Raw genomic sequence first — 12,496 nt, forward strand, 5'->3', positions numbered from 1 at the left:
GAGAGTCTGTTAAATATTGGATCAATGTATATAGAAATTAGGTACAAATATTTTTGAATGATTTCTATCAAACGTTGGTATCTAATGACACTCCCACATTAGTTGGCACTGAAAATGTTTTCTCTGAGCTATAATCTCTTGCATTAACCCTGATACAGTAACTCATATTCAGAAGATGCAGACTCTTCCAGCCTCTCATGTCCTGATACTATTTAGCATTACACATCCATTGTGTTTTAGGCAACTGCGTGTCCTTATTCCCACTGATCTGTCAGCTGTACTTGGAATGGCAACATAGCAGGGGGTATGTTACCATTTTATGGTAAGTGCGGCTTAATTTTGGTGCAGACAAAACTGAAAGCAACATGTAACAAAAGCTACAAGAACAAGAATTAGAAAACAATCTGGATTTTGGCTTTGCAGGAGAGTCTGCTCATTAAACTGCCTGATTCCACCGGCTGCTGTGTGTGAGTCATACTGTAAAGTCTCTTATTACATATTTTCAAATAAATTTAAATGCAAGTTATACGTAATCGTTGTTTGTTATTATTGGTTGAGCTGGTTTATTTCACAGTGTGTGGGCGTAATAGCTTTTTCCAGTGTCCCCTCCCGGCCACGTGGGGGCAGTAATGCGCCGGTGAACTTGGAAAAGCTCAAAGAAGTTGAAGTGAGCGAAACTTAAAGCAGTTGGTGCAGTTTGGCATAACGGGCACCTTTAAATTTCTTGTTGTTTGAACCGTGGAAATCGTGCGTAACGCAGTCGGTGTATGTACCGTGCCTGTGTATAGTAAGCCAAAGTAAATATATTGCTATCTGTGGGTTAGCACTGATTAACACGCTAGCCTGGTTACCGGGCTACCAATGAGTGCTAGCCGCGTTATAGCGCCTAAAAACGGCAGGAACGAAGCTCCAGTCGGCCGGGTGAAGGAGCACCGAACCTTCAGAGCCAGCAGAGTGTTGGCTGAGAGGAACCAGGCAGTGGTGGCGGTGGGAGCCTGGGTGGAGGGCGGAGACGACTTTGTGGAGCACCCTGCTGTAAGTTAGGAAGCTGGGAGACGCTAACCGTGTGACTGTGGCAGTTACTGCAGTGTTTGTTGACATGAGCTCTTCTTCCTCTGTGCCTTTCGTCTGGATTTACTTCACAATAAAGGCCCACCGATATATAAGTAAATCTACACGTTAGAGAAGTTTAACCTGTCGATGTTTAGACATTTATTATTGCTGTTATTAATATCTTTTAAGTTGCAACTCCAGTGAGTGCACATATGTGGACTATATGAAAATCAGTTATCTCGGTTTAAAGTTGAGGTTTCTGAAGCCTGAACACAATGACTGAGTCTTAATTTGAAACCACCTTAAAATTATGTTTCTAAGAAATTTCACAAAGTTAGTTTTAAGCTGACAAAAAATGGTTATTCTTTAAACTTCATCCCAGCTTAATAGGCAAGGCAGTTTTAGTTATATATCACAGTTCAAACAGTACAGTCATTTAAGGTGCTTTCTTCTTCTTCTTTTGGCTGTTCCTTTTAGGGGTCATCATAGCAGATCATCTGCCTCCACCTCACCCTATCCCAGCATCCTCCTCTGTCACACCAACCCTCTGCATGTCCTCCTTCACTACATCCATGAATCTTCTCTGTGGTCTTCCTCTTTTCCTGCTGCCCGGCAGCTCCATTTTCAGCACCCTTTATCCAGTCTATCCTGTGTCTCTTCTCTGCACATGTCCAAACCGTTTGCAGACTTGCCTCTTTACCTTTGTCTCCAAACCGAGCTGTCCCTATGCTATACTCCTTTCTATTCTTCTAATCCTGTTCATTTTGCCCTCTCTAGCCCTGCCTCCCATCTTTTTGTCAGTGCCAATGTTGCCAAACCATGCGCCATAGCAGGTCACAAATCAGCCCTGACACTCTTCTCCACCCACTCCACCCTGCCTGCTCTCTCTTCTTCACCTCTCTTGTGCATTATCTGTTGCTTTAGATGGTTGGCCCCAGGTATTTAAACTTACACCTGTCTCCCTCTCATTCACACACACACACACATACACACCTACATGCATTCTGTCTTGTTTCTACTGACTTTCATTCCTTTTCTCTGCAGAGCTCTTTAAAAATATCTGAGGTTGGGGGTCAGTGTGTAGTGGCTAAATGCCTCATCACCCTGTTTAGTTTCAGATCTGTGCACCACTAGGTGACCAGATCTTGCATGAATGTAAACCTACCAGGTTTACATTCATTAAACATGTATATGAATCTGAGTCATATGCTACACTGTAACTGTCAAATAGTTTTTTTTTTTTTATTAGGGAGATCAACAAAAAGGATGTCACAGTAGTCAACTCTACAAGAAATACAGGCATCAACACAAAGCACTCAGAGAGCACAAACCTTCACCAAGGCAGCTCACCCTCTGGGCAGCATTTACTGTTAAGGGAACATTATTGTATTCTGCATATATTCTTTTTAAACGTACTTTAAGAAGTTTTTAGTGCAGTAAAAATCAGATAAGGGCAGCATGATAGATGTTTACTTTGATTACACAAACATGTGGGAGTAGGTAATGGATAATATTGATTTGTAAATAACTGGACATGAATAACATCATTTTATGGTCTTTTACCTTATAGTGTAATTCGCCTTGTTGTGATTTGGCGTAAATAAAATTCAATTGAATAACTTGAGCTTATTATATAATAATACACTGCAGTATGTTTCTAACTAACCAGGCAGATCATTCTCTTTCTCTTTCTTTACTTTCTTTAAAGATAAAAACACATTTTGGGGTCAACTTGAAAGAAAGGCAGATGTGAAATGGAAACGTGAGGTCAGAGGTCAAATTTGACATGATATTTAGAATCCCCACAGACCAGTGTCATTTCCTAAATGTTGCCAATACAAACAATGGCAGTAAGAAATAGTTTTAAATAGCTCTATATAGCATTAATATCACTTTAACCTTCAGATTTCATTGTTTCCAAACAGGATAATCTCATTCTTGTCTCTGTTTAATTGAAGGAAATTTTGTTGCATCCAGACAGACCTCTGCAGACTTTCTCAGTTTTCACCTGGTCTGGTTCTGGTCATAGTCTCCTGTCCTGGACACCTTAAAATTGAGCCCAAAGGAGTCTAGTTTCCTCCCAGAATTACGCTTGAATAACAGTATTAACTGTAGCCCCTCCTAAAACCTGCACACTGAGGTCCATGAGATCTGTGGACCATGAGAAGTTTTCACTGTTAAAAGTATCAAAGAAAATCTAAAAACGTCCTCCAGCTGCAGTTTTAGATGAGTGAAAAGCATGATGAAAATAAAGATGCAACAAAAATGGAAAGTTTAACATCTACCTCTGCAGGCAGGGTGCGGGTGCTGCACCACAAAGCTACTTCACTGAAAACTAGTCTCCTCACGTCTTGGTTTAGGCTCTGGCTTTAGTGACCGAGGAGCTCCTGGCAGAAAAGAGGAGGGAGAATGAGGAGAGCCTTCAACGGTTTCAAGATGAAGTGCGCCACCGTGTGGCACAGCGAGCACATTCGTTCAAGAAGAGACGACAGCTGCAGACAGATCCAGCGGTAAAGTATTTCCTGATAGATCTGGATTAAAAAAAAGCCTTAATTATAACCTGAAATTACAACCGTGAATAAAAGATTGGTTACTGGTTTATTTTGTCTGTTATTTTAGAGTGGCTAAGAAAATTTAGTATCATAACACTGCTCAGTGTCTTTGTAAAATGTGTTCCAATTTTTGTATTGCGTGTAATGTCTAATTAAATGTGTTTATAATAAGATAAAACAGTTAGAAGCAGCAGTTCCTCACAGCTGAGAAAACTGAGGCCAGTGTTAAACAAGCAAATTCGAGGTGACCCATGGCTGAACCCTCTGGTTGCCCTTCTTGCTGCTGATGTTGCTGTCTGCTTGTCCTCCTCATTGCATATTTGTGTATTTTTTTGTCCAGGTGACACCTGACCAACGAGTCATCTGGGCCCATCATAAAGGTGAGACGGTGAAAACTGCTGCACAGCAAAGGATGGTGGAGAGCAGGCCTCAGGAGGTGAGATGTCAGGTTAATAGTTGCAGGTATGATGTGTGCACCCAGTTAGTTTTGGTTGTACTTCTGGCTTATCAATTTTAATTTTGGGGTAGGCTGCAGTGATCATCCTGGTGCTAAAGAAATGTTTTTCCCAGTTTGATGGGGAAGAACTTGACATCTTGAACATCTTTGACTGTGAGACAGCCCCCATCACCCTGCATCACTGCCCAGACTAAAAGAATCCAGCACTCATTGGTTTGGCAATGGCAAGCTTGGTTTGCACAATACATCCATCAACTGTGTGGATGCAGCATTTAATAGTGCTAGAAGTACTAAAAGCAAACCATGTTATTTGTCAGATAGATGCATTAAAAATGTTTCAGACTGCACCAAACATGGTGAAAAGGTTCAGTTCAGTGACTCCATGTAGGTGGCGGTGAGGCCTAGCAGACATTGATTGGCTACAGCTGTTTGTTTAGGCCCACCTGTCAGTCACAGGACCACACCCCTGACTTCAAGGCTTAACAAAATCCAAGTGGATGAGTTATAACATGTTCACCCACCACACAGCTGTCATTAATGGGGGACTAGCTATAGAGGACAAAACTGTAAACATGGGAGTCTATGGAGACTGGCTGGCTTTTGTACCCAGCCTCCAGTGGTCATTAGAGGAACTGCAGTTTGTGGCTTCATGTCTGCCCCAGAGGTTGCTTTCCCGAGTCTTCCCTGAATATTAGAGGCTCTTAAACCGGCATAATTATTGCTTGTTTTGTTATGACATGTTGATCAGACACAATTGTCTGTAAGGTGTGGCTGAGAAATGTAATGTAGATAACTTACAAAGAGTGTCTACATGGCTTATTGTCCACCAGAGGGCACTGAGTTTTCATTTCTCTTGTGAAATACCCCACATCTACTTTATGGCATTCATTAACCGAACACTGAGATGCCTTTTTATAGCTGTTTTTATACAATTTTTAAAAATATTATTAGTTAATCAGAATGAGATTTAAGTTTGCAGTATCTGGATTAGTATCTGCCTCAAAAGTCCATCTATTTGTTGAGGCCTTGTTGTCTAATCTGTTTTTATTTGGTCTGATTGTTTTTATTTTGCAGTGTGGTAAAGTGTGTTGTTCTTGGCTGGCAGAATGATTGCGCTGTTTCCTTGTGTGACTTCACACAGTGTGACACTGATTAATCTGGAGGTGTATTTATTTCCACAATTTTTCCAGTCTGGTGAAGGCATGAGGCAGGTCAGACTCAGACTGGCTGCCTGTCGGGTGATCCAGCAAGAGGAAACGGCGTCAGAACTTCCCGGAGGCAGCTGGAACATCTCTCCAACCAGACATGTGAGCGTCTGTGTCTGACACATGTTCCTTTTTTTAAAAACACATAGTTCCTATGAAGGTGTGCTTATGTTCCATCTTCTCACAGAAAGCAGAATTTGATGTGCTGAGAGCAGAGGAGGATGTTCTCTTCACCAGTCGACACGAATGTCCTCTTGTTCAGCAGAAGGTGAATGAATACCCAGGATGCATCAGTGGCGCCGTTCAGACTGTTTCCCATGTTTATTCTGATTTTCTTAAATCAGAAAGCATCTTAGCCATAGTTTTCATTAATTGCAGTTGTGCTTTGTTGTTTGGGATGTTACGGATGAGATTACATTATTTGGTGCATTCTGAGCAGATGCGTTTGCACCATAACATGCACCTTTTTTAGTTTCTGACTTATTACCAATCTGCCTCAAAAACCCACCACATCAAAATTCAGTGGATTTGTAAACTTACTGCACACCTCCTTTTAAAAGTCGTCTTCAGTGGTAGCAGTGTTGATGAAGTCATAGAAAACTTACAAGTTAATTGTTAGATTTTGTCTCTGTCTTGTCTGCCAGTACTTTGTGCAGCAGATGTAAACTAGTCATAGACTGTACATAAAAGATGGATGTGGCTTCTTAAAAGTGAAGCCTGCGTGGAAGAACCTTAAACCTCCGTTCTTTCTAATAGTCAGCAGGTGGTGACTCCTCTGTAGAAACAATTTTCTATAGAAGTCTGTAGAAAACGGCCCCATGCTTCTTTCTCCAGCCAGTCAAAAATGGAGGTAAAGTGGTATGTACAGGGCAGGCATACACTGTGATGGACAAGTCGCCCAAAAATGGGACCTCCAGAACTAATGGGTGGCTACGCCCAACAAACATGGGCTAAACACAGTGAGATGTAGGTATTAGGTTTGATGTTCAGACGGTGTATCAGATGGACTGTGCAGTGCAAGTTGGAGCTGGACTTTTTGGGATGTAATGGTAGACAGGAAATCAGATGATGTAAGTGTTGGGGAGATGTCACGCTGAAAACTCAATGGCGGGAAGGCTGTCTTTTCTTTTTCTTTTCTACTGCATTTTTTTTTATGCCTTATGCAGCATTTAGTGCAGACTAATCATTACCTTTGGTCTCAAAGTCCAGTTAGGACTCCAGTTTGTTCCATCATCCTGTGTAGAGGTCATGAATGCAACCTTAAGAGTGTACCTCTGTTTCACTCTTGTCAACTCACAAACTCAAGCAGTCCGAAGTTTATGAGCATGATATTACCCTCAAACAACTCAAAGAGCAGAATTACAAGCCTGAAACTGGGTCAGCTTGCAAAGCCCAGTACTAATGTTTCATTTTACCACATGATATATATATATATATATATATATATATAATAGGGGTGGGACTCGATTAAAAAAAATTAATCTATTTAATTAGAAGCTTTGTAATTAATTAATCGAAATTAATCGCATTTTAATATTTAACATGAGAAATATTAATTTGTTTGGTTGATGAATGAATCAATATACATATAAGCTTAAACTTCAAAATTTTATTTTCCCACCAGTCTACTACACAGACCAACAAAGGGTGGAAGTGCTCCTGTGATGAACAAACTCAGCATTTTTGTTTGTAATTCCACCTGGAAGTTTCTTGTATTTAAATGTCCCATCCACCAGCGCATCCGTCATCTCCATAGCTATGTCCAAATTCAGGGGCGGTGTTGTGCGAAAACTGTTCCCCCCTGAAAATCTGTTCCCCCTGTTTGGGGAGCGTGAACTGCAGCCAGAGGCGGATCCGACAGTCTTCACGGCGCTTCTGATCAATTTCTCGGTAAAAGTTTTTTTTTTTTACAGTGTTTATTCCTCTCATCAAGAACAACTCTTGTGAATATGAAAACATTTGCTCTTTATTTGCCAAAGTTACACGGGGGGAACCAAATATTTCAGCCATCCAAAAATATTGTGTTCCCCCTCCATGAAATGGGAACAAATTAATTTAGCAGCAAGTCTTTTACAGTGTCGTTTTACCGAGAAATCGATCAGTCGCATCCGCTTCTCTGGCTGCATTTCGCGCTCCTGACACAGGAGGAACAGATTTTCACGGGGGAACAGAATTTCGCACAACACCCCGGCAGTCGGGCGTACTTTCCGGCTAGAGCGAGCCTCGATAGCCCGGTCAGCTGACAGCTAGCGACGCGAGCTGCTGGTAGAGCAGCGGCAACGGACAGCTCCGAAAACGGCGGAGCACTTTTTGTAAATAAGCGATATGAATTTGGACGCCGCTCATCACGCTCATCACATTGTACGTCGATATAATCTGTATGCCTGGAACTCGTGCACTGAGAAACGTTCCACGGTGCAAAGTGCGATTAAAATGCGTTAAAATTTTTAATTCGTTATTTTCCCCGTAATTAACGCGTTAAAGTCCCACCCCTAATATATAACTCTAATCTTTATCAGCTGCAGCTAACACGTTTGGAGATATGTATGTGGATTTTATACATTTTCAATCCGTGAAAAGCTAAACAGACCAAGCACTAGTCTAATGCTTTTTCTTTCCTAAGTGGAAAGAATTTCTTTGTATAGTTGGACTTTTTGACTGGCAGCAACACAAATGAAAGCAGTTAGCTTACGGGTCTTTCCACAAATCTTTTGACACGCCCTCCTGGTAAACCTGCACAGGTACAGCATGTCGACTTGAGTCTGCAAAGCTTTTCCAAAGGCCAGACGCACCACTGTGCTGATTCCTGAAGATGTGCTGGATTTGCAAAAGGAGGGCAGTGCACGCTGGGAAATTCTCAATGTTTATTATTTTTTGTTTGAATTTTAGTTCCTTCTTTTTTGTCGATTAATCATACAAATCATTTTTATAGAAAATAACTGAAAAATTTAGAGAATATACATAAAAAAAAACCCTAAAATTACCAGATGTTGAAAATGCTCTGTAGCTAAATAAACAAACCTTATATAATAAAGTATCTACCTATCTATGTAGAAAGCTCCCATACAATTATAACTAATTATAACCAAAAAAACAACTCCTAATTCCATCCGTTTAAGGCTTCCTGTAGTATGTTTCCCTTTGTAGCTTTCTCCATCTCTGCCTCTTTAAGAGGCGCCATCATTTCTGTGCCTTGCAACTTTAAGGGAAGTCGCGTGATGGCCAGCTGCGTTAAAAAGCTCAGCAGCCAAGGGGCTTTCATTTTATTTCTTATTTTAATTTTGTGCTCAGAAATCTTGACTTTCAGTTCTTCTTTAGTTTTACCTACATGCCACCTCACAAGGCCATTTCAACATATGGACTACAAATGAAAATTTCCACATCCTGCCAGTGTGAGGGTGCAAAAAAGTATCCTCTTGCATCATAGCACTACAGTAGGCACAGTTTGTTATGAGAGGTTACCACTTGGTAAACTAGATAAGAAAGACGGAGGTGACTGAGGAGATTTGTGGCGTTCAGCCATTTGTTCACAAAAATGGAAATATTATTGAACAGATGACCTATGGAGGGGTCATCAGATAAAATATGCCAATATTTGCTGATAATTCTTTTGATAAACTCTTGAGATAAAGGAGAAAACAGGATGGCAAACGCCTCTTTGAGGGACGGTTTGGTTACTCCTCCATGTTTTTAATCCAAAACAACTTCAAGTGTTTTACAATTTAAACTTCTAATTCTGAAATGGTTACACATACGTACCTCAGGCATGTTACCAAAAAAAAAAAAATTGTCAAGTTACATTTTTTAAAAGTATATTTATAATTGTGTCTCTCTTTTGCCACGATTGTTGGCAGAGTTATGTTACCTTTTGAGGCGTTTTCTCTGCAGATGTTTTTCATGAAGTTATTAGAGCTCTGCTTTCTGACTGGTATGGGACTCTCAGCTGGCTTTTATATATTGTGACTGTTTATAAATATAGTGTGGAATTTTTATTTCTTTATTTTCAGAGTGCTGGTGTTGTAAAGACGGGCCACTCTGTCTTTAAAGTTATTGCAGTTCTGTGCACCATTGCTCTGTATTCTAGATACTAATTTTTGGCCTCACATCCCAATTTGTCAGTATCAGCCAAAAGGGCATCTATTGGTTGATATATTGGTGCATTCCTACAGTGTGTTAATAATGAAGGGGACTCTGTCAGTGTAGGTCACTGGTGTGTTTTTAATAGGTTTTGGGGGGAAACTGAGGTCTGTAGCTCAGAATAGGACAGGTCAGGGTTTGGACGTGCAGGAAACTCCTAAATGAGTTCTTAAAGGATGTGTTAACATTCAGAAATAATATAAAGTTCACTTATAAAATTACTTTTGGGGGGAATAATATGTATTTTTTTATCAACAAAAGTAGTTTGTTGTGTTCGATGTCAGTTTATTGAGAATAATGTGCTGTTGGCACCACGACACATATATTGGGTGAAGCTCAGTAGAACAGTCTTCACTCATCTTTATCTGCATGCGTTTCAGGTGAGTGGACGTGCGTTGTGGAGTCCTGACCAATCGCGTCCTAATCCTGGTTTCAAGTCCAGCCTCAGAGTCTGGCCTCTGACTGACCAAGAAGAACTGAAACGACAGGTAGACATCAGAGGCGCGCGTGAAATTTTGGCTTTACTCGTTTGACGTCAGACGTCATGTCACAGCTGGCACATCTGTCTCTGCAGCGTCAGTCTCAGTTCCTGACGCATCGCCGCCAAGCCATGAACATCGAGAGAGAGCAAGTGAAGGAGAACAAGCAGCACAGGAAGCACGTGAAGAGGACGGCAAGGTGAAGAGATGGCAGCTGCAGCATTTTGTGCTGTATCACTTCCTCTTATGGTTTGGGGTATTTAAAGTGAATCAACCACATCAAGTGTAAAATGGCAGACCCCTGTAACTTAAAAACATTCGTTTTCTTGCTTAATAACTGTTGTTATCCCCTTCTTAGCTGAACATTGAGCTTGTTTGGTATACAGAGTCACTAAAAAATAACCCCTGCTTTAACTTAAATTATGTAATTCTTACCTTTCATGCATCCACATCTTCACTGAAGGATCAAAGCAGAGAAAGAACAGGTTCGTCTGGAGGAGGAGAGGAGGTTGGAGAGAGTTCGGCAGCTCGTGGAGGCCAGACAGAAGCTGGAGGAGCGAGAGCTTCTGATTCTGGAGCGACTAAAGCTTGAGGAGGAGGAGAGAGCTGCGGAGCTGCAGAGGAGAAAGCGGGAGGAGAAAAGCAAAGTAGCCACAAGGTGAATAATTAATAGAGATTCATTTGCAAATCAGTGTTTTGCACCTGTTCCTGGAAAGATTCTGATGTAATTCCAGGCTTGATGAAATGTGCTGCATTATCAGTCAAGCAAGTTTTGTACATTGGCAAGTAATCAGTAGTTTGAACATGTTTGAACATGGATGCAACACTGAGATTGTAGTGAGTGATAATGTTGACCTGGAAAATGAGAGGATAATAAATGAAAAGCATCTTTAAATATAACGCACTGCAAAACCACATTCCCCGAGTCTCTCCTCCTCCCACTTTTTTTTTAGTGTTTTATATTTTTGTCTGTTTTAATATTTGACTTCTTTTTTTTTTTTGTCTTGTTTTAAAAATGTTCTAATGCGTCTGAAGCCCTTTGAATCTTTACATGTGATGTTTGGCTATAAAAATAAGCTGTGCCTTCAGTAATAAACACATACTTACACTGACAAATTTCAAAAACTGAACATTTAGACTCCGTAAAAGCAGCTTGGATAACTTGGATTTATGCAGAATCATTTAAGGTCCAGTTACACAAATAAGGAATTTAACAGAAAAATAATGCCCCACAGTTTGACCCTCACAAACCACTGTTTAAAGAAAAGCTCTCCTTATTTCTGCAGGTTTATCGAAGCTCTGAGAGCTCAGATGAAGGAGCGAATGTCTCAGGTGAAGCTGGAGCTTCCTCCTCTCTGCTGCTGTGCGTCCTCGTTCTGGGACTCCCACCCCGACACCTGCGCTAACAACTGTGTCTTCTACAATAATCCCAGAGGTAAGGACTTCCCACTCAGCCATCTGCCTCACTGCCTGCTCACATACTGAGCTTTAGTGCGACTACATGAAGACTTTTTTCCTTCTTCTACAGCGTATGCCCAGGCGCTACATTCAGCGTTGGTGAGTTTGGATTTGCAGTAATGGAAGCTGATGAGCTGCAGTGGAAACTGAATTGGATCCTTGCTGTCTGTTTAGAGGAGCAGTCTGAGATTTTGGAAAAGAGGTTAAGTGTGAGTTTTCCAGCCTAAAATCAGATCAATGCTGCCTCTCAGCACAGAGAAGGCCAGGGCATGTTGAGCCTCCACAATAAAAGACCTTAATGCATTTCGATTTAGACATAAAATCCTAATGACTTTGTTGACCCACTGGAGTTTAATGTAATACTACCTGCAGGCCCAGAACTTTGATTTTACTTTTTAATATCTCAATATTTTAAAGATGATTGGGTGCACAGTTTTTATTAATAAGCAGTAACAACCATAAGGTCTGTGGAGAACTCCTGTCTTTGTTTCTGGCATTGTAATCGGATCATTTTCACTCTCCCAGATCTTTTATTTTAATATTTGGAAAACTGATAAATATCATGTCACTGTGAACAATCAGCTGGAACATCGCCTCGCCTCATTACAACCTCAGAGGGCTGGAATGTATACACAACAATGTTATACACTTAGATTTATTCTGTTGTTTGTGAGGAATAAGCTCAAGTATAAAAATTGCATTTCGAACTCTTTGTTTACCACATAATTAATTTACTTTTGCAGCCTCACTGAATCTCCTTTGATTTATTTATTGCTAATTAAGGAATCTGTGTAGTGTCTCACTCTGTATATGTTGTTTTAGTGATGTTAGTTTATGTGGTGAGTAAACTTGAAAAAGTGCTTGTGTGCTGTTTGTTTTTGTGGGATTTATAAAAATGACTGTGCATCATTAGAAAGTTTTGTCTGCATATCTCTGCAGATTCCTGTTGATTTCCTGTCTGTTTTGTAAATAGATACTCTCATGCATTCTTTCTCTGCTGTTCTGCGTACAACAACACATAAAACCAGGCTACAAACTGAAACCACAGCAAGACACAATAGCAACAGCCGAAAAAGACCAACCGCAGAAGGTTTCCACTTTGACCTCACAGCAGTAGATAAACACACCAAAACACACTGTTCATGGCAGCAAACT

The 12,496-nt window shown here is 40.7% G+C and overlaps 1 protein-coding gene across 1 annotated transcript; it reads left to right on the plus strand.

Annotated features, from left to right (window-relative positions):
* Nucleotides 1-607: 607 nt before the first annotated feature.
* ccdc15 (coiled-coil domain containing 15) lies at nt 608-12,262 on the plus strand. The gene is made up of 10 exons (XM_030747147.1): nt 608-1,035; nt 3,414-3,563; nt 3,946-4,041; nt 5,253-5,369; nt 5,455-5,535; nt 9,785-9,892; nt 9,979-10,082; nt 10,347-10,541; nt 11,170-11,318; nt 11,412-12,262. Exons 1-10 carry the CDS (start codon nt 862-864, stop codon nt 11,459-11,461), a joined length of 1,224 nt encoding a protein of 407 aa, XP_030603007.1. The 5' UTR covers nt 608-861; the 3' UTR covers nt 11,462-12,262.
* Nucleotides 12,263-12,496: the final 234 nt, after the last annotated feature.

Source organism: Archocentrus centrarchus, chromosome 14 (genome assembly GCF_007364275.1).
Source record: "Archocentrus centrarchus isolate MPI-CPG fArcCen1 chromosome 14, fArcCen1, whole genome shotgun sequence".
Taxonomy (NCBI): Eukaryota; Metazoa; Chordata; class Actinopteri; order Cichliformes; family Cichlidae; genus Archocentrus; species Archocentrus centrarchus.

Coding starts and splice junctions, on each gene's coding strand:
- ccdc15 (XM_030747147.1), top strand. CDS start 862: ATGAGTGCTAGCCGCGTTATAGCGCCTAAAAACGGCAGGAACGAAGCT. Junction 4,042..5,252: donor TGGAGAGCAGGCCTCAGGAG/GTGAGATGTCAG, acceptor CAATTTTTCCAG/TCTGGTGAAGGCATGAGGCA. Junction 11,319..11,411: donor CTTCTACAATAATCCCAGAG/GTAAGGACTTCC, acceptor CTTCTTCTACAG/CGTATGCCCAGGCGCTACAT.